Source organism: Aspergillus pseudodeflectus, assembly GCF_044049435.1.
Source record: "Aspergillus pseudodeflectus strain CBS 756.74 chromosome Unknown BJX68scaffold_58, whole genome shotgun sequence".
Lineage (NCBI taxonomy): Eukaryota > Fungi > Ascomycota > Eurotiomycetes > Eurotiales > Aspergillaceae > Aspergillus > Aspergillus pseudodeflectus.
This window is the reverse complement of record NW_027263834.1, coordinates 1-23,631: the sequence shown is the minus strand read 5'-3', so window position 1 is coordinate 23,631 and position 23,631 is coordinate 1. Positions and strand designations below refer to the sequence as shown.

The 23,631-nt window shown below is 50.2% G+C and overlaps 7 protein-coding genes across 7 annotated transcripts; 4 read left to right on the top strand and 3 right to left on the bottom strand.

The window, feature by feature from the left end:
* Nucleotides 1-4,406: 4,406 nt before the first annotated feature.
* On the top strand, nucleotides 4,407-5,180 carry BJX68DRAFT_245612 (uncharacterized protein). Its single transcript, XM_071041525.1, has 2 exons — nucleotides 4,407-4,441; nucleotides 4,531-5,180. Exon 2 carries the CDS (start codon nucleotides 4,704-4,706, stop codon nucleotides 4,902-4,904), a length of 201 nt encoding a protein of 66 aa, XP_070894478.1. The 5' UTR covers nucleotides 4,407-4,441; nucleotides 4,531-4,703; the 3' UTR covers nucleotides 4,905-5,180.
* A 57-nt stretch (nucleotides 5,181-5,237) lies between these two features.
* BJX68DRAFT_245611 (uncharacterized protein) lies at nucleotides 5,238-6,273 on the bottom strand. The gene has a single exon (XM_071041524.1). It carries the CDS (start codon nucleotides 6,229-6,231, stop codon nucleotides 5,464-5,466), a length of 768 nt encoding a protein of 255 aa, XP_070894477.1. The 5' UTR covers nucleotides 6,232-6,273; the 3' UTR covers nucleotides 5,238-5,463.
* A 4,230-nt stretch (nucleotides 6,274-10,503) lies between these two features.
* BJX68DRAFT_173037 (uncharacterized protein) lies at nucleotides 10,504-12,238 on the top strand. The gene is made up of 2 exons (XM_071037081.1): nucleotides 10,504-10,745; nucleotides 10,796-12,238. The coding sequence occupies exons 1-2, from the start codon at nucleotides 10,593-10,595 to the stop codon at nucleotides 12,053-12,055; spliced, it is 1,413 nt and encodes a 470-aa protein (XP_070894476.1). The 5' UTR covers nucleotides 10,504-10,592; the 3' UTR covers nucleotides 12,056-12,238.
* A 2,326-nt stretch (nucleotides 12,239-14,564) lies between these two features.
* Nucleotides 14,565-15,433, bottom strand: BJX68DRAFT_278664 (uncharacterized protein). The gene is made up of 3 exons (XM_071048584.1): nucleotides 15,062-15,433; nucleotides 14,788-14,983; nucleotides 14,565-14,728 (listed from the first exon to the last, which is right to left on the bottom strand). Exons 1-3 carry the CDS (start codon nucleotides 15,257-15,259, stop codon nucleotides 14,598-14,600), a joined length of 525 nt encoding a protein of 174 aa, XP_070894475.1. The 5' UTR covers nucleotides 15,260-15,433; the 3' UTR covers nucleotides 14,565-14,597.
* A 429-nt stretch (nucleotides 15,434-15,862) lies between these two features.
* On the top strand, nucleotides 15,863-16,753 carry BJX68DRAFT_245602 (uncharacterized protein). The gene has a single exon (XM_071041523.1). The coding sequence runs from the start codon at nucleotides 16,073-16,075 to the stop codon at nucleotides 16,394-16,396; it is 324 nt and encodes a 107-aa protein (XP_070894474.1). The 5' UTR covers nucleotides 15,863-16,072; the 3' UTR covers nucleotides 16,397-16,753.
* A 1,188-nt stretch (nucleotides 16,754-17,941) lies between these two features.
* Nucleotides 17,942-19,847, bottom strand: BJX68DRAFT_278660 (uncharacterized protein; the record flags this gene model as incomplete). The annotated part of the gene is made up of 10 exons (XM_071048583.1): nucleotides 17,942-18,137; nucleotides 18,246-18,322; nucleotides 18,383-18,484; nucleotides 18,539-18,633; nucleotides 18,672-18,951; nucleotides 19,011-19,163; nucleotides 19,204-19,386; nucleotides 19,487-19,565; nucleotides 19,613-19,738; nucleotides 19,780-19,847. The coding sequence occupies 10 exons, from the start codon at nucleotides 19,845-19,847 to the stop codon at nucleotides 17,954-17,956; spliced, it is 1,347 nt and encodes a 448-aa protein (XP_070894473.1). The 3' UTR covers nucleotides 17,942-17,953.
* A 426-nt stretch (nucleotides 19,848-20,273) lies between these two features.
* Nucleotides 20,274-21,517, top strand: BJX68DRAFT_278658 (uncharacterized protein). Its single transcript, XM_071048582.1, has one exon. It carries the CDS (start codon nucleotides 20,528-20,530, stop codon nucleotides 21,164-21,166), a length of 639 nt encoding a protein of 212 aa, XP_070894472.1. The 5' UTR covers nucleotides 20,274-20,527; the 3' UTR covers nucleotides 21,167-21,517.
* Nucleotides 21,518-23,631: the final 2,114 nt, after the last annotated feature.

Here is a 23,631-nt window from a genome sequence, read left to right as displayed (position 1 = left end):
TGCCTTAGCCACCACAGATTGATGCGAGTGAAATTGTAGTTAATGGTGTAGTAGGAAGGAAGTTGGAGCAAGGTACTCGCTACTTGAACACCACTGACTTCACGGTCTTGCGACAAGCTGTTAAAGCAACGTAGCGAAAAATTGACCATATTCCTCTGGCGGAGGCGCAAGTCAGCTGCGCTAGGAGACTGCGTGGAGTGGGCGTGGTCTATCGCCTGTCTAAGTAAAGCGGCTTTGGTCAGCATCTGCAGTGGTGAAACGTCGTCTTTAGTGGCGTAATTCGTGATGTAGTATACCAAAGCGAGAGACTTGGATACGGTGGGGATCCAGGAAATGTCATGATTTGATCGGATGCAGCTGGCAATGGTCGGATTCCACGGATTTACCCAGGCATGGTTGCGAGTGAGCTGTATGACCCCATTTGCATCAATGTGGGAAGCCGCAACAATGTCGCGTGGCATACCAAAGCGACAAGATGTTTTACCAAAGTGTCGGCGGCCATATTTAAAGCAGGTTGCTGTGTGGTTCTTTGCGTGAAGTTGCTTAATGCTCGCAACACGATTGCTGTCTTTAAACAACGTCTGACAGAACTCGATATCTGATTCAGGGCCGGTAGCTGTGGGAGGAATGTTAGAAATCGCCGTTTCAGGGTTATCATTGTCAGGATGATGTATGCTATGCATAATAATTGTTTCTAGGTATTGAATCATCCGGGTTGCGAAGTTGGTTTCAGCGCGGAGTCGGTCACGAAGATGTGCAAAGCCAAGATTACCTCGAACCCAAATCAACGTATGAAGATGTAGCATCCCACGGCCATTACTCTCAACGACTCCAAAATAGTTTGAGACATCGCCAAGCGCGCCAAGTTCACTGGACTTCCCCCGTAGAAGGCCATCAAGGATTGCTTTGCACGTCGAGTGAAAGAAGCGCGCAACAGCAACTGGGTCCGACATCGCTATTTCTTGGCGAACGGCAGTAGTGGCAGTGGGGAAGGAGTCGGTCGAATACTGAGCACCTGCAAACACTAGAACCAGCGGATTCTGCAAGTCAGACGGGTTTATAGTCATCCAAAAGGCAGGCATGCCTTCGCGAATGAGTAAGCCCCGGATCTCGGCACGCATTTGGAGTTTCTGGAAAAGAGAACCCGGTATTTGGACACCGATGGTGGTAATGTTCTTCAGCAGACGCCGAATGGCTGGCTCCTCCGTTGGTTGACCAGCTGCAAGTTGTTTCGCGGCGTTCTGTAGCTGGAGGGTTGTGAGAGACTCAATATCTCGTGTCACCGAGTTCCATTGAGAACGCTTGATAAGAAGAGTATTGGCGAGAGATGAATTGCGCAGCTGGATCACATCATATATCAGATACATGAACGTTTTATGGCGTGCAAATCTGTGGACATTAGTTTCTATCCGGCGTGAATGCACAAGGAGCCGTGCCTTCGGCTATGGTGGCGCAATGCCCAGTCTGCAAAGGCAGCAGGTGAGACAGAAATGGGACGCTCGTCTAGGTGGCCTCCTATACCCATTGGAAAGAGTGTAGGGAAGGCAGCAAGAAAGTAACGCGAATCCTGCCAGTGATTCAGTAGGGTCGCCTGACCTCGTATCGTGTATTTAATAACGGGCGTAGTTTGGGGTGCTCTTCGTTCTCTAGCGCCTTGTTCGTCATAAGACGTACCGGCAATTTGGGTATCATCTTGTGATGTGGAATTCACCAGATGATAGACGCTGCTGAGTATACGCACATCAGGGTTTTGGCGCTCGCCGTTGATGTCTGTAGTGACAGACCCTGTCAGCAGAGGGGCGCCTCCAGTCGGGTCGGAGCCGTCATCTTCTGCCGCCTGCCAGTCATTCTCATAGTTGTGACTTTCTAGGTCGACAGTGTAACCCGCTCGTTCATGATGGTCCCCATCATTTACACAGATAATGTGGTGCTGTAGTTCTGGAGGAACGAAGTCGTCGGCCCAGCCGTCTACGGCTGAATGATCGATAAGCACATCTCGATAGAGCGGATTGTGATCGACAAGATATTGTAGAGCTGCCATTACCCTATGCTTTCGGACAAGTAGGAACGGCCGTAGGTCGGAATCCGCAGGTGGCTGTTTCCCTAACCAAATTACTTTAATCAGGTCGGTTAACCGTAGCTCAGGAGATGGTAATATCCGAAGGAGCGGACTTGGATCCTGGGGTATAACAATAAAGTGCCCTCGTAAAGCACGGTAGTTGACGGGAGAAGATCTCCCACCGGGTCTCAGTTTCACAACCACTCCAAGGGGATGGCATTTGGCAATAAGACACTCCTCGGACAGAGTCAGATCGCTAAGGATAGCAGGGTAACACTGGCAGAGGGTCACGTTGACTTTGTTGATACAGGAGAACTTGGGAATTGATCGACGAAAAAGAGCCGAATAACAGGAGGAACATGTATTCCAAAGACCATCACCCCATGCACAGGTGTCGAGATTACCTTGCAAGGGTTCTAAAAGGGGGTCATTGTTGGGGATCTGGCGCACATCGTCAAGAGGGACAAGCCTGCCACATGAGCAGCAACTTGTTTCCTGACTGATTGCAGCCATGCTGTTCTCATAACGGGCAATAGAGGAACGTATGTGGGACGGAGAAATTTCTGGAGGGAAGATATGGGAGGCTTGCATTCGCAAGTCAAATTCCCTCTGCAAGAAGCCGAGGCCCTGACGGATAAGAGGGATGTGTATTTCATCGTGGGCGGGTTTTCGTCGGGCTAAAGTAGATGCAGATGAACGAGGGGTTAGAGGCGCATTGCGCTTTCGAGGGCTCGATAGTTGTAAAGAATTCTGGAATGGATTGAAAGAACTCGATAGTTGCAACGAATTCTGGAAAGGATTGAAAGAAGCTAGATCAAACGAAGAGCGCGTAATAGTGTTATTCGCCCTTCGAGTTCTGCAGGGAGAGCAACGGATTACCCCGGGACGCGCTGAAAAAGGGTTGGTGCAGTCATGACAGGGGCGTACAAGAGCGTTGCCGTCGGAGAGGGTTGACGATAGACAGCGGGGACACAGAATATCGGGCGACTCAGCGCGAAGGGGAATCTGGCAACCAACGCATGGTCGTGTCTCTATAGCAAGAGGCGTCCGTGGTAACCGACAAGCCGGACAAAGAGCTGGCTGGATAGCTGCGCACATACGAACCTGACGTCCGCAGTCCCGGCAGGTTCGATGGCGCAACATCAAACGGAAGCAGCTAATAAATGTCTAGATAAGAGGACACCAGGCAAAATCGTAATAGCGAAGAAGTACATGTAGTGAATAAAACAAATGAAAGCGTAGATATGGCTAGGAGCAGGCTTAGGTAGTAGTGATGGAAGACGAGATGACGACCCGAAGGCGACCACATAGGCAGATTGAGAGTAGATATATCAGAACCCAAGCAACGCCATATACGAGCGAGAGCAGCCAGCAAGAGGCGACGTGGAAATATTAGATATTATGTAGCAGCAGATAGGAGCTGCAGAGCTGTACCTAGCGTATGGAAATAAGCAATCAGAGAAAGAGAAGCTGCAGGAGAAGCCCTAGAACCCTAACCTACAGCAGCACTTGACCGAGAGCGATAACCCAACAGGCGAATCAGGAGAGCGCGTGGAAGAAAGCTCTCCACCGCAAAACGCCATACTGGTGGCGCGCGCTGCCGCACGCGGATGCCCTGAAACGATGAGAATGAAATAGGGCCGCAAAATATGTTGAAAGAAGATGGTTGATGTAGGATGTGCGAAACAAGTATTTCGTATTTGCTAGCGTGGTGGAACATAAGGGAATACGTGCATGCCAAGCCAGGGGTGAAAGGTAATAATGCATAAGCGCCGGGCTGTGACGGTTCGACCAAAATAGAGTAATTTACTAGGCATTCTCCCAAGATTCAATCGTCTGTTTTTCAAGGGTCTGGAGTCTGTCCATCTCAGCTAGGAGGCGCGGATCGGGGCCGAGCTGGATGTCTTTCTTTTCAAGCTTCTGCAAGAGGTGGAGACCTTCAAGTGATCGAAGTCGAGATAGTTGAACATATAAAGAGCAGTATTTTCGATGGCGATCAAGGCCGCGGGTTGTGGGATTATCTTTGAGGTCAAGAATTGCCTTTGTTAATGTTGAGCCTTGCACTTTGTAGTCCGTTAGGCAAAACGCTGGACATATGGGGACCTGTTTCCGCCTCACTGAGAAACCCTTGAGGGTAATGGAGCGTTCGATCGGAAAAACAGGCATAACGGATGGATCAAGATCTTGGAATGTAGTTGATCTAGGCTTGTCTTGTTGGAATAGCACGCACGCCGGTGGCTTAGTACACATGGTGTACAAGCTATCAATCTCGAAGAATTCGGCTGGCAGTAGTATTATCTCTGTTTGCTGGCATAAGCGGAAAATGAGCTTACCAGTTGGGTCAGCCACAATCCCTATCGCAGTTCCCGTAGCGCCGTTCACCTGGCCAAGAAGTGTGCAAATATTAGATAGAATCATAGCAGGCATATCTGGAGTGTAGAGGAATAGGCCAGGAAAAGGAATTTTTGTACCCTGGTCTGGCTGTTGAAGCAAGTCATCGGCACGGAGCCGTAAATTGCCGGCACCGGTGGATCTTGTTCGAGTATGAAGAGCAGGGAAAATGAAGATCTTCTGGTGTCTGGACCGTGCGAAGTTCTCCATCCGAAGACGATTTAACTGATGGCGGAGGGAGTTGAGTTTAACAATGGCGGTAGCCCCTTCAAGCTCAGGGGAGACTAGAGATGTAATAGCTTTACTGTTCAACACAGAGAGGTCATTGTCCGTCAGCGACCCTGAGCGGGCCCGAGATAGCAGGTCGCGAAACGGAGCATCTTCGGACTGTCGCATTTGCTCATCTAGGATGATTACTTGCTTGAACTGGTGCCAGAGAAGCTGCCCTTTTTGATCTTCATCTTTGTTACTTCGAGGCTCCTTCCAAAGTGCTGGCCCGCTCACTGGTGGGAACTGGAAGAAATCGCCGATGAAAATAACCATGGGTAGGCCGCCGAAGAAATTAATGGAATTTCGGTCATGAGATTTGGCAATTTTGCAATGATTGTCGATTAGACTGATCATGGTCAGATCCATCATACTTACTTCGTCAACTATCATGATTGTTTTCCGCGCCCACAGTTGTTTAATGCGAGTTGTGGTGGAAGAAGCTGCTCGGGAGCGGTCGATGGATATGCCTAAGGAGGTATGATAGGTGTTTCCACCAATATTGTCAGCTGCAGCACCCGTCGGGGCCATTAGAATAACTTCATGTTTTCGATTAATGAGGTCCATGCCGGCGACGATGGCTTTAATGACCTGACTCTTCCCTGTGCCGCCCTCGCCCATCACACATAGGCGGGTCTGGGTTCGTCCCGAGGAATCATTTCCATGGTTATTCCAGGCCAAAGCTTGGGACAAAACTTTTTGCACAACCATCTGCTGCTTACGATTCATAGGAATGTTTTCGTTAACTATGGAAGTGAGAGAGGCCCCCGTAGGGTTATGGCCAATGCGTGAGCGGTGAGCATCCGTGACGGGGCCAGGTCTGAGGTAGTCAATAAGGGCTGCAGAGCACCATCGTCCATCTCATTGTTAAAGTCGTCCATCTCATATTCTGCGGCTAAATGACCAGGAGCAGTATTTTCGATAATATCAGACTTTGCGAGGCCTTTCAGCCCAAGTTCCCAGTCTTGCAGCTTAGACTGAGGAAGTAACCGAAGTCCAGACGTTTCATATTCGACGGAGTGAAAGATGTTCAGCGGTCTAAGGTTCTGAAATAATGAGGTTCGGCTTGGTGTGATACCTGTAAGTAATGACGGAATTCGCCTGGCAGCGATAGTAGTCTGTCGCTGCCATATTTTGCTAATGGAATGGTAAGCAGTGATCAATGTTTCCGCATTGAAAAACTCATCCTGGTGGCAGAGAGCTTGCGCATGGTCCTCGGTGTCAGATGAGATGTCAGCCAGTCCAAGATCTTCCGTGTCATTGTCAAATAAAGGGCTGGCGTGTTGATTTGCGGATGCGCGCGATTTTGCGTCAGCCTGGCAGTCTTCCTTGGATTTTCTGAGTAGTTCAACGTTTCTTGCAAAATCTCTAATGTGCGGCGCGAGCGTGGGCTCAACAATCGCCCACACTTGCATACACGGATTAAGCTGTGTCGCATGCCGAATAAACAGAGGAGATAGCTTTTCCCAGGGCACAAATAACCCTAGTAACAGCTCAGCCAAGTCATTCATCATGGCCTCCGTTTTTGGATGACCGCCTGGAACCGCATCTTCCGCAACTTGGTATTCGGAGAGCTGTCCGTAGAATGTAACTGTGGCGACTTGGGACAGCATTCGTGCCAGTCGTTGAACATGGGTGGTGTATCTTGGATGGTCAGGTCCAAACTCTACATCACCCGTCATGGCATCCCGGATCTTCGCAGTGCGCACCAGCATACAGTATTCAAAGAAGCAAAGTAGGGCTAGATGCGGGCCACGCGACTTGTAATTATCAAAGGTACTCGCAGGGGCAGTGTCGCCTGATCCGTACGCACACGGCTCATCGCCCATCGGGTTTGGAGGAAGGTTATCGGTGCTGGCTGGTTGAATAATAGATCGAACATATCTCCTAAGCCACCACAGGTTAACGCTGACAAAGTTGTAGTTGATCGTGTAGTAGGTAGGCAGTTGGAGAATCGTACTGGCAACCTGGACACCACTGATCTCACGGTCGTGAGCCAGCGTGTTAAAGCAGCGGAGGGCGAACTTGTCCATTCCCTTTCCCCGAAGGCGTAAGTCTGTGGTAGTTGGAGGATCCGCCACCTTAGCCTTCTTAATTGATTGCTTTAATAAAGCAGCCTTGGCCACTACTTGCCACGGTGAAATGTCGTCCTTCGTGGCGTAGTTCGTAATATAGTATATCAAAGACAATGATTTCGAGACCGTGGGAATCCAAGAAACGTCTTGGTTGGAACGGACACAGCTCGCAATGGCTGGATTCCACGGATTGACCCATGGATGATTCCGGGCCAAATGGATAATTCCAAACTCATCAACCAGAGATCGCGGTACAAGCTCCCGAGGCATGCCGAATCGGCAGACGTTCTTCGCAGGATCGCTTTGTCGGTATTTGAAGCAGGTTGCAAGATGGTGTCTCGAATGTATCTGTTTCTTGCGCGCGACTGCATTACTGTCGTAGCGTAACCTGATGAAAAAGTCGTCATCGGACTCCGATTCCTTGGCCGAAGGTGGATTGCATGGAAGGATTGTCTGAGCATCATCTTGAATAGCTTCGTCTACGCTTTGTATAATAATACTTTCTAGGTAGCGTACCATACGCGTTGAAAATTCGTTATCGTGGATGAGGCGGTCTCGCAGGTTAGCAAAGGCTAAATTACCTCGCACCCACAGCAGCGCATGGAGGTGAAGCATACCCCTGCCGTTTGACTCAACGACTCCAAAATAATTGGAAACATCCCCGAAGACTCCCTCGGTGTTTTCGTTGGCTGAGAGGAGGCCGTGTAAGACAGCTTCGCAGACATGGTGAAAAAATTCAGCCACCGCGACTGGATTGGACGTAGCCACAGCTCGACGGATCGCCGAATCAGCCGCAGTCGAGTCTTCTTCAGACAGCTGACAACCAGCCAAACGAAGAACCAAGGGATTTTGCAAATCAGACGGGTTAATGGTCATCCAAAAAGCCGGCATTCCATAGCGTACAATTATACCTCGGATTTCAGAACGCATGATCAACTTGTGCGCGAAAGATCCCGGTACATGCAATCCAATTGTCACAATATTCCGCTGCAAACGGCGAATTGCGGGGTCTTGAATATTTTGACCAGCCGCAACCATTTTGGCCGCGTCTTGAAGTTTGTCTAGTGTAAGTGAGGCAATATCATCACTACTGGCTCTCCAATGCTGCCGCTTGACCAAGAAGTTGTTCCCCAGAGATGACTTTCGTAGCTGAAGTACGTCATAGAGAAGGTACATAAATGTTTTGTGGCGGGCGTACCTACATCGCTCTATCAGTAAAAGTTCAGATCTCCTAGACATAACTTGCCTTCTACTGTGGTGTCGTAAAGTCCACGTGGCGAAGGTAGCTAGGGAGAGAGCAATGGGACGATCATCCAGGTGACCACCGATACCTGTCGGGAAGAGTGTAGGGAATGCCGCTGTGAAGTAAGACGGGTCAGTCCAGTGGCTTACAGGGCCGGCTCTTCCTCTCAATCTGTACGCGAGGAGAGGTATTCTCTCCCGGTGGATCGGGTGTTCGTGTTTCGTGTTGGTGTTTCTAATGTCCAGGAAGTCAGAAGAACGTTTTGATATGACATTGACCAAGGTGTCCAGAGTACGCATGTCACTGTTCTGGCGCTCGCCATTGATATCGATCGGGACGGATCCCGAGACAAGAGGCTCGGGGCCTACATGATCCGGACGTGCACCAGCCTGAGCCGCTTGGAATTCATTTTCGTAGTTCCCCTGCTGCAAATTCACTGTGTATCCCTCACGCTCACCCTGGTCGAATTCATCAAGACAAATTATATTGTCCTGCAGTTCAGAAGGGACAAAATCATCGTCCCAATCATCAATCATCGGGTAGTTGATAGTCAGATCATGGTACATATGATTGTTCTGGACAAGGTACTGTAGTGCGGCAAGCACTTTGGCCTTTCGAACTACCAAGAAAGGGTGTAAGTCCACATGTAGAGGACGGTTGCTACCAAACCAAAATACCCGGATCAAAGTATGGAGTTCCAATTCCGGACTTGGTAAGATGTCCAGTAATGGTTCGGGATCTTGTGGAATAACAATGAAGTGGCCACGAAGGGCATGGTAATTGACCGGAGATGAGCGTCCACCTGGCCGGAGCTTCAGGATAATACCAATCGGATGGCATTTAGCGATCAGGCACTCCTCAACCAGTGTGAGATCTTCAAGTATAGAGGGGTAATGTTGACAAAGGGCGACGTTCACTAAATTCTTTGCAGAAAATCTCGGGACGTTTTCTGCAACGAGAGAGTTGTAACAAGCTTTGCAAAGATTCCAAAGAACTCCCTCGAGGCCGCAGCGATCAAGTTTGCCGTCTAACAGTAAGAGCATAGGGTCGTCGCGCGCCACGTAGATAATGTCTATTTTGTGGAAAAGACAGCCACAGGAACAGCACACTTTTTCTTTTATTCCCGTTTCAATCCTGTCCTCGTATTTGGCAATAGAATTGCGTATAGTTGAAGGACTAATTTCCGGCGGGAACGTCTCTGAAGCTCTTTCGCGTGCCTGAAAATCATCGTGTAGAAAACGTAGCGCCAGTGTCAGACACTCCTCCAGTTTGTTGGGATCCACAGTACGCGGTCGTTTCACCTTGGGACGCAAGGGAGACTCAGCAGGCCTCTTCTTGCGAGCTGGCAAAGGTGCTGACGCGGCTGAAGAAGGCCCTGAGATAGACGCGGTAAGAGGACGTGATTGGAGCGGTCGAACGGATATCACAGGGCGCAATGGACGACCCTGGGCCAGGTGCGGACGAAGCGGCGGAAAGGAATTTTGAAAAGGATTAAAGGCAGAGACTCCTCCCTGGGGCGGGAGTTGTGCGGGCAGAGCTTGCGGCGCAGGTGTCAAAGGGAGAGTCTGGGAAACTGGAGGTTCAGCTATACGTGGGAGAGAAGGTGTAAAAGAGTTCCGGAGGAAGCTAAATGTCGGTGGAACCGCAGGAAAGCCAAGTGGAGGATGAGGTCCAGAGGGCAGGAGCGACTGAACTTCTGCCGAACCTCGCTGTGCAGAGGCTGGTGTCATAGGCGGAGCGCAAATATTGCCCGGTGCTGGAACATAATGTGGTTGCAGAGCAGGCATGACGGCAGAAAGATCCCAGTAGAAACCCTTAATCTCTCAGAAAGCATTATGGGAAAGTTCAACCATGTCGTGGATAAAACAAGGCCCACGTGCCGACCTCTTACCCCTCCCTTCGAAGGGGCATGTTGACAGGAAGTCGACAGGTCGGATTTGTCACGCAGAAACTTCATGCGGAATCGATGAGACTTGTCATAAAGCATGGAAGCATTACACACAAAGAAGCAAATGAAGAATAGCAACAAGCCTGGGTAATGCAGCACGATGCAAGAAATAGAAACTAAACCAGAACAAGCCAGGAACTAGAGCGGTTAAGGAAATAAAATGAACGAATAGGAAGAAAATATGCACGGCAGAACAGCGAATCAGGACCGCTCCGAGGGCGAAAAAGACACGCGGGAAGCCAGCAAATTTTGGTGATGGCTCGCGGGCGGTAGTATCCCTTTCACTCCGTTCCTTCGTTTCAGGGCACTCCGTTCCTTCGTTTCAGGGCACACTCCGTTCCTTCGTTTCAGGGCAGTCTTTTGCGTACGCTCTCGCAGGCTCGTTTACTTTTTCCCTTTCTCTCACTACGTTCGTTTCAGGGCATTGTGAATCCGCAGTCCTGCCGCCAAGGCATTTAGTGTCGTCTCTCGAATTCAAGAGGCTGCTTCATTCTGAGCCAAGCGGGAGTGGAAAATAATTACTCCATCTCGACCCCGCTTCGCAACCTTTTCCAGTCAGTATGGAAACAACAAAACATTAGTCTCACTCTAGACCACCATCACCAAACAATGGCAAATATTCTCTCCCTGCCCGTTGAGCTGCGACTATTGATCTTCGAGATTCTTCATGATCTGGATGATGCAGTATGCCTTGCAAAAACATGCACCGTATTCCGAAACCTTTATTGTCTGCATAAGCCGCAACTCCTCTGGTCTATAATCGTGCGATTCCACTCTTTCGTACCCTCAAGCCTCACTAACATTCCCGACAGCGAAATTCCGACCATCACAAGTATGACGCTGCCCTTTGCCGCTTGCATGACTTGATGCATGGCACAGAATGTGATACTACATTAAAACCTCCAATTGAGCAACTTCCTATACCGCGTTGGATGTTTAGGGATTATTCTAGCCTCACATTCGATGTGCAGCAACAAGCCCTTGAGGGCAAACAAGCAGAGCGGCATCTTCAGCGAATACTCCGTTGGTGGCAACAAGCAACTTGGATACGAAATTTCTACCTGAACAACATCGATATGTACTGTTCTACTCTGGCATTTGTTGATTTCCAATCCATTCCTGTAGAGCAACGACAAAAATATGGCTTGGCGCTGCATTTCGATCAGCGTGTCCAGCTTACCGGTACTTTTTACTCTGCTCCAAGATCAAACCTGTCAGACGACATGGTGTCAAAGCCAAGATTATATCGAGCAGCCATGGGCCGCTTCCTCGATACTAAGGCAGCACAACTCGCTAAGTTCTGTGAGCCCACAACTTCCGAACAGCTATTTAGAAATGTTAGAGAGAGGTGGTCTTATAATCCGAACCGCACCTTGGAAGAGTCATTGGAGGTCTTAGAGGCATTCGATATTGTGTCCAACTTCATGCTTCTCCATATCCTCAAGGATCCTGATACTATTTTGCGCTGGGCAGACACTTTCAACGACGAAGAAGAGATGGCACAAAACTTTACTCCTGATCCCAATGACACAATCCTAATCAACTGGATGTATGTCATGAAACGCCTCCAGTCATATCTTACGCCATTCGACATTCTTTCATTAGCTTCAGAGAAGGGTGAAATCAGTCAAGATACGTTACGGTATTTCGCTATGCTACTGGAGCAACCCCATGGTGAGCCTCCAGGAATGGGTGATGTGGAAAATGACGTATTTCGGAAGTTGAAAGATGAATTTCAAGTTGATAGCCATTGCTGGATATTATATCGCCGTCACAACTGGATCCACAACCTCAGAAGCAAAATGTTTCGTGAGGATCTATGTGTTGCGAAGATTGCGAGCAGCATCGCGCGGTCTAAGAAAACCAAATACCATTGGTGGCAACTCTTGATTCCAGGGGAAGGGACGAAAGAAGAGCGATATGGAGTTTGGAGCTTATACCTCAAAAAAATTCGGACACTTTCAGAAAACCTTATCGACGAGACGGAATGGTATACAATTCCTTCGGAGGGCCTTTGTTATCTTAGTTCTGAGTCCGTTGAGCGCGAGATACACAACCAGGAAAGTAATTAGCTCGCCAATATTAAGGCAAATTCCGTCGGTTTCATGCCAGACCGTTATACAGCGACTGTTCAAAACATGTTTCCAGAACTGTGATGAGGGAATGCCGTTGCGTTTTCTGGAACAGAGGATCAGGTAGAGGCGCTCCTCGTTCCTTCCGCTCAACTTCTTTTCGCTTGCTTGATAGGTTCTCTTCACCTGTGAAAGCTGACTGCCAATGGGGCAAAGTGCGCTTTGTGCAACTATCACATTTGCAGAGGATATCAGCCTCTTTGTGGCCCCCATCGACCGCATAGAAAAACGGCGTTTTCCCTCGGAAATCGGTCATATTAACATCAATATCGGTGTGCCGTAGCAGGAGACCAAGCGGACGGCAGTCATCGTTCGATGCCCTCAGTATTAATCGCATTAACGTCCATACGACTATCCCGCAAAAGGATCATCATAATGTAGAGTTCGTCATGTTGCTGCGCTGCGACGTGGAGTATCGTCTGTCCGGCATCGTTTCGGACATGCACGTTCACCCGAGGTAGGTTGAGAAAACATAATGTGGCGGATAAACTTCCTATTCCCACTGCTCGGACAAGCCCGATGCTGTTTTCGTTGTCCACATTGTGCTGATATAGATATTTTTTTAGCAACTGGTAAAGGCCCCCGTTCACCCTCATCAGGGCATAAATATCCCGTGCGCTGTGAAGAGTAGAAGCTGTATGGAGCACAAGCTCGGGTGGAAGACTTGAAAAAAGCATGAATACAAGGATTGTAGCTAATGATCTTTTGGCGTATAGTCGGCGGTGAGACCACCGCGATGCCTGTCAAAGCGAGGAGCATAGTGCTCGTATCAATCCTTGAATAGAGGGCCACCGCAACACAACGAGGGCCCAACCCAGGTGATGTTTCCAGTAAGATCAATATTCCATGCTAATAGAGTGGTCAGAGGCATCTAGGCTGACGGACTTATAACCGTAGGTTTGCTGTCATATGTATGACTTGAAGTTTGATGGCCATTGTTTGACACTTATAACACATGTAGGAGTTCACCAGCGTGCATGCCCGGGTTCCTTTATTCTGCAGTATTTATAGTACTCACCACTGGCTTATAGTCCCATTTGTATACCACGGATCTGCGAATTCTTCTTTTTTTTTTTTTTGCTGGCACGAATGGACGCGAGTTGCCCAGCATCATGCTGCTCGAACGGTTCACTTCAACTCATCATGCGACCAGTGGGTTATCTCACCGCAAAGAATCGAATGTTACATCGAACTCGTCTCGCCGCTGAACCGGCTAGTCAACAAAAGTCTACAGTTTCATCCCCGCGGTTTTCTGACGCACGCAAACATCCGTCACTCGTAGTCGGAAGTCAATATATATAACCGGGCGAACGGTGGAAATTCTGACGATCCCATTCCATCTTTCCCGGGGATTGCCAAGGGTCGTGGCGGTTCATCGTGATCGGGTATGTTTACCCGGCTGCTGCCTGGATCGATCTACTTTCCATACGTCATTCTCGTTCCTTCCCTTGACCATTGGATCTCGGAATTGGCTGGGCTTTCTGCCCTGGCGCGATGGATGCTGCCGGCAGCAAAATTGATCGCGCTAGAACCGATGTTGACGATCTGGAGCAGAGACATACCCGACCTTTGAACAGGGCGAATCCACCCGAAATTTCAAATTGAAGATGCCCGGTTATTTTCTTCCATCCACATTCCCAACTCTTATAATCTTCTATCGTCCATCCAATTCGTGGCGGTTTTCTCAAAGAGACCATCCGGTCATCGGAGCTAGTTTGCAAATTGAGGTGTTTCCCCAATTCTTTTGCATTCGGTCGATGGTTCTTCGATAACTCCTGGACAGGGATATTTGGTGATGGGGAGGGAGGCTGGGTAGAGATGCCCGGGCATCTATGTTCGCTAAGGCAGCGATGACTCAACCAAGTTCGGCTTTGGTGTGTCCTCTCCAGTGGATTTTGCTATCATCAAGAACAACCCAATGAGCTACAACGAAGCCCGGGCAAGATAGTATGGTAGCAAATATACCGAATCTTCTGTAAATATACCCCACAATATCTGAAGCTTGATTGTACGCTCGGCTAATGTTTGTGGATCCCTCGTGAGGTAGTAGCTCCCAGTCTGCGCCTTCCTTTTCCAGATGTCGGAATAAGCTGGCTACAGTATTCCAATCCCAGGATATCATATCACAGTCGAACCAACAAGGTTATGGGCCATACTACAGTATCTACCTAGTCGTCTCAATACCAGCTATGCCCGAACATAAATCTTGGAGAGCCGCATGAGAAAAGTATTGCCCGCCCGAGGCATGATGCTTCTCGGTCGGTGATTGGCAGATTGGCTATTACTTTAACTGCACCGACTGCCGTTGCCCAGCCATAGTCTCGATGTGCTCATGCCATGAACTCCGTATCATTTACAACGTATGCTGTAGCTAAAATGTATTGATACATATGTATTTCGTCCCTGTCACCAGAAATTATCGGTATCTTCGCTTTACCTCAGAGAATGGTAAGCAGACAGTAGTTCCTTCCGTTTTCTAACGTTAACGATGTGGATGGCCCGAGGGTCGCGGCCTCGTACCGCCTGCGAACTGATAGAGGAGTTGCCAGACCAGGTCCATGGACCGGGGTGGCCCGCGAGCCGGTGGATGCGACAGACTGGAAGATTTAGAGTCTAAATGGCCCGTAAAGTCAGTGTTCTGATCGTCACTGCCTGAAGAGTATCCATCTTACCTTGGTCTGAGCGCGGAAGAGCCCTACTACGGACAGAACTCTTCATGTCCAACTGGGTCGCGGACGGTGATCTCGAAAACTCAGCGGTTGGAACTGCCTGTCCTCCGCTTTCCACCTGCTCAGGCCCCACGCTTAGATCACGGAACTTGGTATGTTTCCGATGAGCCGGCACCCTAGTAGTTACTAGAGGGGGCATCTCTCGTGCTCTTCATTGCGCTTTGCGAGCTTTTCTCGCCGGCATGCCTTGTGCTATCCTCGCCTTCCTCCTAGGTACGGGACGGCGCCTTCTGATATTCTTTCTCAACTGACGAAGTTTAGACCGTAAGGATTCCGCGGTCCTTGGGCGGATGGTCTCTGAATACTCTTTGGCCCTCATGTCCCACGACCATTTGGACTCCGGATGGAGGACGATCCAGTGTGGGAGCCGAGCCTCCTCATTGGGCGTCCACTCGCGATAGACTCTTTTGCCCATTGCGAGATACTAAAACGTGGAGCTGCGACAATAGGATAGATGGGGAAGAGAGGACAGCCAAATAATGACGGAGGTATTGAATTGGTAGATGAGCGAGGTCCTACTGATTTACATATTCACGCTTAGACCTGTAAATGAACTTACAAGCTCCGATCAGACGCCAGGATAATTTCATGATGTCTTCTGGCAGTTCGCGGCGGCGATGACCAGGCGCAGACCCACGCCGAAATTTATCAGGAAGTAATAAAACTCGCGAATCAATGACCAGTCTGCCCCCACAAAGGCCGCCTTGGCCAGTCTCCATTACATTCCCCGGGAGTTCAGATCGTCGTCAACAATGAGCTTCACCGTGCGGATTTGCGTCAACCACCGAACATTAGCTATCTAATAATTTCCACCCGCTCCATAACCGGGGACTTGACTTCACCAGCGCAAGGAGGGGTAAGCTTTTATCACAGGGATCCTGACTACTAGCGCCGTATATTTTTGGGCATTACGCACGTGCTGCAATGCCCACTGTTATTTTAATTCTACGCAGAGTCCCTCTTCCTTGCCCGTGGAGTGTCGCTATTCCCAAACAAATAATCTTTCCTCGAAACCCATCTCTTGCCCGCCCCGTTCCCTTCCGAGGCGGACCGTCCGACATGGACAGTCTTAATTCTGAGCAACTCCCAAAGTCGCGGAGCCGATTCCGTTCTCTCCCATACTGTACCTTCTCCCATGACGCCTACCATAGTCCGCCTTGAATGCACCACTGCGAATGGGCAAGTCATCGACCCTTGAACGCCCCAAAGTGAGAATATACATCTACCAATGCCTCCTGCCCAAAACATGGCTGCACAGACATCACCCCCGTCCCGGTTGGATTTGCTCCGCGAGGCGCTGACGAGACCGAACCGAGCCCTGGAACATCAGCAGCCCACGCAGGTTGCTGAATTTTACTCTCCACCGAGCGAAGTCGCATCCCACCAAGAGGAATCGGAGAAAACGAGATCGGAAACGAGTGATGATCCAGCTGAAGATCAAGAAGATGGAAACTGGGAGACCGATAGCTTTGGTGTCGACGAAGCATCGAGACCTTCGACGGACGCCCATAAGAAGTGGGATGACCTTAATCTTCCAGCGATGTGCGAGTAAGTCAGGTCGCCGTCCATCATGTGTCGACATAGTTCATGGCCAAGTTTCGCTGACCGGCCTGCCTGATCCCAGCTTAGAGCGGAGGCTTCGGTTAGTAGCCCCCAGCCGGTCTTCTTGTATGTGCAAGATCCGTCTGTTCGCCTTCTTCTCATCCAACTCGTTGCTTGCTCGGCATGGCAAACGCTAATGTGCCTCCCTAGAAGGCTAGAAAACCTCCTCGATAAGCAGATATCGTAGAATAATGAAATCCAAAAGAAGCTGGCCGAACTCCGTGAAGAGCCACCAACCGCTGGACCTGCATCCCAGAAAACCACACGCGCGAAGCGTCCCAGGACGAGCCGGATGGACTGATGTGTACCGAACGGTGGAAGACAAATATGAAATATTCCCATGGGCGAAAAGGAACAACCCATGGTAGTTGACACCCGGCGGGCCGGACCGACAACGAATCATGAGCTTGTTGACGACGCCATCATCGTCTAATAGAAATTATTTCAAAGACAGCCCAAGCCCAAAGAATGTACGGCTAGCAGTAGTCTGGTGTAAAAGTACTCAGTTGCAGAGCAGGACGAGGACGGGAAACCAAAAGCTCAGCCATGCTACAAAGCATCCCTTATTGTGGAGCAGACGAGTGAACAATAGTGTATTCTCTCACCGGCAACGTCCCTCGCGGTCTTATGAGCCACAGCCATTCCGCGCTCGTAGTCGAATCTTGTCAACGATCGATTCACTGTCCGGCCGTTGCTGGAATGCGATTGGCCAGCTGGTTAAAAAGGCAAGGAAAGGCGTGCATGTCACTTGTGGTTGGAGCATTGCCATTATGCTGGAATGGTCCCAAGTCCGGACAGGGTCACGCCTATCCGTAAACAAGACTCGTGTTCAATGAGAGTTTTACATGACTCGTCTTCATGCAATATGGCTGCTGATGCGCTTGCCAAACCCAACAAAGGTTGACGTACATAGTGTGACCCGACGGCCGACGCCGGGCCGATGTTCTCACCGCGCAAAAACCGACCAGACATCTCTCGTGGCCGCCACCGTAGGAGCGGATCATAGCGACTAGGATGTTATTGAGAAGAAGAGCCTCCACGGAGGACTGCCAAGTCGTAGCCTCGACCGGTCGAAACGCTCTGGTGGGGCCGTCTCCTTGGGCACGACGGGCATTCCGAGACTCCTTTGGTCCGGTGAACACCGATCCTATCGCGTGGCTTGAGAGCTCGCTGTCTTTTGTCGATAAAGCGCATCCGGACGGAAGCTATCAATCTCTCCATTGCTGGGCTCCCACTGGGGGCTTCCCTTCCCTTAGCCCGCAGGCCAAAACAAGGCACGTCCCCGACACCAGGAGGGCTTCACTCAAGCATATAATCATCGAAAATGACGTCCCTGTTTATTGCCTATTGTCGATTCAGGCGGCTTTATCGGGTCCAGCTGGCACGGAAATAGTCAAGAAGGGTGCATACAAAACATGGAAGAAACGCCCTGCTTGGGGCAATTTACTGCAGCCACTAAACTACACCTCCTGTCCCATCAAAAAGGCAGAGCACAGCATGAATCATACTAGAGATCATACGGGGACTCCATCAATCCGGTACTGGGGCATGCAGACAGAAACCGTGGCCCATCCAACCCATCCAACGGAAGGTCATCCCAAAGAGAATCGTCATCAATGTCAGCCAGGCAGAATGTCCGATTAGCCGTGTAGCATTCTCCGTGGCATGCCCCGTCTAACGACCTATCAGGGCTTTCTCTCCGAAGCAGTACTTGTTGTTCTCGATAGCGGTCGCCATGGGAGAAGTCGCCAAAGGCGAGTATTTGCAATGCCAGGAGGCCGGCGGGCCCGAAAGCCTACTAGACCAGCTTAATGAACTCCTGAAGTTCCGACGCCTTTCGCGTTGGGCAGAAGTCGAGTCCGGCGGCCTTCGACTTCTTGAATTTCCGAGGAAGCGACCAGGGCCATTAGTCCATATCTTTCTGCAGCAGCCAAACGATCTCCCGCCGGAGGCTGTAGTAGATTCTTTCCTCCCCACTGAATCGCAGGTGAAGGATCCAAATGGACGAACGTATTGGTAGGCCGACGAGAAGATTCCTCTACACTGGTTAGCTCGTGTCCCCGCGAAAACCATGGCAACATACTGCGCTTACTGGACGAAGGCAGAGGCCCAGGACGATCGGAGAACAGATCTTCTGTAGAATGCGCGGAATACTGGGCAACGTCATGGTCACATCGTCCCGACACTCTTCAAAATCCGTTCCCTGTTGACCGCCATCAACCGACGTTCATGGAAGATCAGACCACGGAGTGTGGATTGGTGATGACGAATAGTATTATCAAGGCCTGGAAGGAACTGGGGAAAGTTAGAGATCTTCAGGTATAGATATTGCAAGCCTTGGAAGGAAAGGCAAAACTCGGCGATAGCGATGAACGCCAGCCGCTCCCCTGACTCGCGGAGATAATCACTGCTAATCTCAAAGTACTGAAGGGAGACGGGCCTACTAGATCGTGCTAAGAGCTGCAAAAAGTGTAGTTCGTTGGGGCAGTCCCGCAGGGTCAGTGCCTGCAGAGAACGGAACGGCAATTATTAGACCCTGGAAGCAGCGCACTAGGGAACGAAACGCGTGAAAGGGTCAATGAAGTGAGTAAGGAGTAGCCGTCCAGATCAGGTCGGGTACGGTCATCACGGAAGGATGATGGAAAGAGATCCACGATATCCGCATAGCCACAACGGCTTTGTGGATTCTCCCCCGACAGGAATCTGATAGAGAGCGCCTTTAAGTGTCGATCGGAGGCAACCTCGCAAGGCGCTAACTTCAGACGGGTGATGGATGCCTTCCCACTCTAACTCGCTGAGCGCCGTGAAACACGACAGGCCCTCTAGATGTTGGCCCGCGTGGGGACAGGTGCCGTCAGTGATCAAGAGAGACGATAGATCTATTTCTAGTGGTACACGAAGTATCCTTGAGCATCCAAGACATTGGCGGGGATGCAGGTCCTGATATGCCATCTAGGCGGGTCAGTTGCGGTTCCTCTAGGCAATGTCTCAATACTAACTGGAATGAATCGAGGATTCCAGGTTCTAATCAGGGAAAGACTTGGTGCATCTGAGACAACAGGCTCTCTAGAAACCCCCTGTGAGCGGTCGGTTCGTGCGGGTTGCCTAATGTGAGTCCTCTTGGCGGCATGGCCGGTGGAAAAAAGTTGCTACTGTACAGTGGAACCGAGCGGTGCCGATTAGAGCTTTCACCGTTAGCTGTCTGGTACAGCGCAGGATCTCCCCAGCGCGGTGGTCGGGACAGCCCCCCAAAAAGGGATCAACATCCAGGATGTTCAAGGCCCATTCATTGCTGGCACACGGGAGGTGATCGCACGATGGAGCCGAGGGAACAGAGCGGCATATAGTGTGGTTGAAACAAGACTCAACGACCGAACGTCACGTTGAGGCAGCTGGCACATCGTTAGCAGCATTTCAGAGCTCAACAGCATTCCCTACAGTACATACCAAGTCGGCGATGGCATCAACCAGCTCAACCGGCAACTAGCTTAGCATGTTTCATTATGTGGTGGGGCGAGGCTGTCTCCGTCACGAATCAATTATGCTGGAGGTCCTTCTTATAGACCAGAATAGAATATGCCCTGCTACCATTTCTGTCACATTCTGGGACTCACGTTTTAGGAATTGGTTACACCAAGTCTTTGATGACGGATAATCAGCTGTAGTCAATAGTAGGAACAAACGCCACTTCCCCGGGGTTCCATTGTGGATCTTGCCCGTCCGACATGAGGGGGTTTCCACAACGCAGCTGAATATGAACAGCCCGGTGGTGGTGGTGAAGACCGTCATTTCCCGAATCTGGGGCATTACCCCTGACGATCTGGATGTCCAGGCAGCATGGATGGCGACGGACAGCAGCTTGGCTATCAATCCCGGAGGTAAGAGCCGGGCAAGAGCAGGTTTCGTGGCCCTTCAATTCTCATCAGCCTTATGTGCTTGAGCACTTTCGGCCCTACATAAACTCAACATCTGTCATCAGTCCCAACATCAGAGACCATCTCCAACAGAAACAGCTACCATACTGGGAAACTTGAAGAATAACGGCTGGTTCGATTCGGAATTGCTTGCTTGAGCCGTCACCATGTCCCATCCTGTTGAACGTCCAGCAACCCCAGTCGTGCCGTCGACTCCTCTCCAAGAATCCCAGCCCAGCATCCTCTCTAAGAATCCAGGTTTCGAGTCCGATCTAGTCTCATCTACGTCGAACTGCCCCTGCTGCCGGCTGCCACCCGTTCCCGAGCTCTCTACGCTCGCCGAGGTGATCCCGGAGCTGGACCTGAATAAATCCGCCACGCTGGACGAACGTTTCTTGAAATCATCGGCGGTTCAACCCGCGGTGGGATCCACGGTCCGAGTCACAGCTGTGGTTTCTCAAGATCGGCGAGCCGCGGGACATTACCTGCTGATCGACTTGCTTTGCCATCGGTTGTTCTCCACATTCAGGTATCAGGAAGGCATCCGAAACTTTAGCGTATACTATTATGAACGTTTCACCCCAGGAGATACTTTAATCGTGGTGGCCCGAAGAGTCTTTCGGAGACAGTTGAGCTGGCTAGAAGCTTCAGTGGCCAGAGACAGCGTTCTAGTGGCCATTGCAACGGCGCAATACGACGCTACTAGTCTAGAACCTGAGGAAGGCATACAGTTTTCCGCTGAGAAGCCTTTCGCCGATTTTGACGGCGTACAACCTTGCGTTCTTTCTGACGATCGTGATCTGTAGTAGACTTCTGTCTTGTGACTTGGCTGCTCAGATCGAAGGTTCCTTCGCATATCACAACATAACTAAGGCTCTTAACGGGATACAACGAATAGATTTGCTGTCCTCGCTCATCCAACTGCTTGTTCTCAAATAGTTGAGATAATACTGCGACCTTTGAAACCGAAAGGAGCTTAGTTATGGTCCGATGTTGTCAATCAAGGCTGATCAAGTACAGAACAAAGCTTCGTATGCGGAATTTATTCCCTATTGGATCAAATCGATCTACGTTTATCTTGTATATCAACGCTTGTGTCTTCAGATCCCTCTCTATCACCTTTGTCCAAGAAGATTCGGTAATGGCCCAGGTGGTTGACCGCCGTTTCGCCGGCGAGTCGCGTACCTAACGAAAGCCTAAGAGGTACATACCAGTGGGGTATTCTATCGCGCACAAACAACCGTGTGTGCTGATTGGGCGACGGCTGCGGTTCATAAGAAGTCCAGAATAACCAGAATAACCGGGCGGGCGACGGGGATGCCTGACGGTTACATCTTGCCGAGGCATGGCCAAGGCCGTTGGCTAATGCTGATCGAGCATGTTCACCCGGGTATCTATACGATATTATCACTTCCTTCCTTCAACCTCCATTAACCTACTGCATATTGTGCTTGGTTGCTAGCGAGGAATGATCCTGGTAGAATAAAAAGTAGAGGCCGCTCTGAATTTGAAACAGTTTTGATAGTCCGAAGCAGAGAATGGTGGCCTGACCCACCTGGAATCAGAAAGATCTCTGGGTATTTCCCTCTGGCCTCGACATCCAACATCCATCTCGTCGCCGACCAGGACTCGGCATTCCCTGGCTTTGAGGTTTATCATAAACATTCAGGTCATGTGTAAAGAAATAATAATAAAAAAAAGTGGTGTTCGACCCGTGTTTCGATAAGATAACCGGTCATCGTAAGTGAGCAATCAGGTGGGACCGGCCCCGTTTTCTGTGGTCTTGCCCGGTTATGCGGCCTGGACGGTCACCAATGGCTTTCAATTCACCTGCTCCGTAAGCATTTTGCCCTGGCGCGATGGATGCTGCTAGTAGGAAAAATGATCGCATTGAAGTAGAACCAAACCGGTGCTGATGATCTGGGGCAGAGACACGCCCGGTTATTCTCTTCCATCCCCGTCCCCAACTCTCGTGATTGTCAGTCGTCCTTTTCCAATTCGTGGCGGTTTTCCCCACAAGCCCACCCGGTTATCGTAGTTTACATAACATGCTGATCTGCTTTACGGTCTGCTGTCGCCCGGGTTTTCCGCTGCAGCTGACAAGCAGAAACCACCGAGCAGTAGCCCTTCATTCCACCAGCGTGGCCCGATCGCTGTAGACACGCTCGTCGCGGGACTGGTTGCAAACGTCCCTTGCCCTTGGCCAATTCGCTCCCCTCGTGACCAGCAAAGAATCCATGCAGCGCTGCTGTTGATTATTCGGCAGGTGAGATAGTTATCTTATGTGAACGGAGAAGGTCACCATGGAAATAGCCCGGGCAAAGCAGGGGGACCGGCCGATCGTGGCTTCCACCATGTTTGATTTCCTGGACCTGTGAGATAGTGCCACTAATCTGTTTTGGGAAGTTGGACAGGGGGTTCAGTTTGGGGTCTTCCCAGAACTCGAACGCGCCAGAACACAATTTACGACTGTGAATTCGACCATAATTCCCCGGTACGGGAAGAATGAGGTTTACTGTGCCCGTCCCGCAGTTTCTGCTCGTCCTATAGCTTTATTACGCAATATGGCGATATAACTCCTTCACGGAGATGGAGGTGATTTGTCCAAGTACCTCCTATCGCAGATGGAAACTGGATATATATTATATATATACAATGACCATCAACATCGTCACGGCTTACTAGCAGGGTGCGTGCTACACGCTTTCCCTCGACCCAATACCCAGAGACCGAAATCCCTTCCCATTGACTTGCATAGTGGTTCTAATTTATCTTACAATACTCTATAAACTCGGTGTTCCGTGCCTGATATGACATATGCACGAATTACTTTGCTCGGCCGGTCAATCGGGCAATACAGGGAGGTGAGTTCTTCGCAGTGGGAAATGAGGGACGGGAATGATCCTCATCAGAATCCACGTCTTGTGCTCCAAATGTCAAGTCCTGCGTGCGAAAGGCTTGAAGTGGCCGGCCCGGCTAAATCTCCCGACAGCGATGTAGACAGCGACGTATCTATTCAAGCTATTTGAAGCTTGGATTCCACAACTCCGCACGCCACCACTTATCCGAGGAGTCTCCATATGCACGGGACAACAGCCCAGGGAGCTAACCGACGGGCGGTTGCATACATTTTGTGATGGTTGTTGCCGTACCTTCCGTCGTCTCACCTGATCGGTTATCCGTGCCTTTCTGCTGCACCCAACCGCCTTCGTCTTATGGGTGCGCCCCATATTCTTCGTAGTCCCATATTCTTCGTAGTTTTTCAACCTCT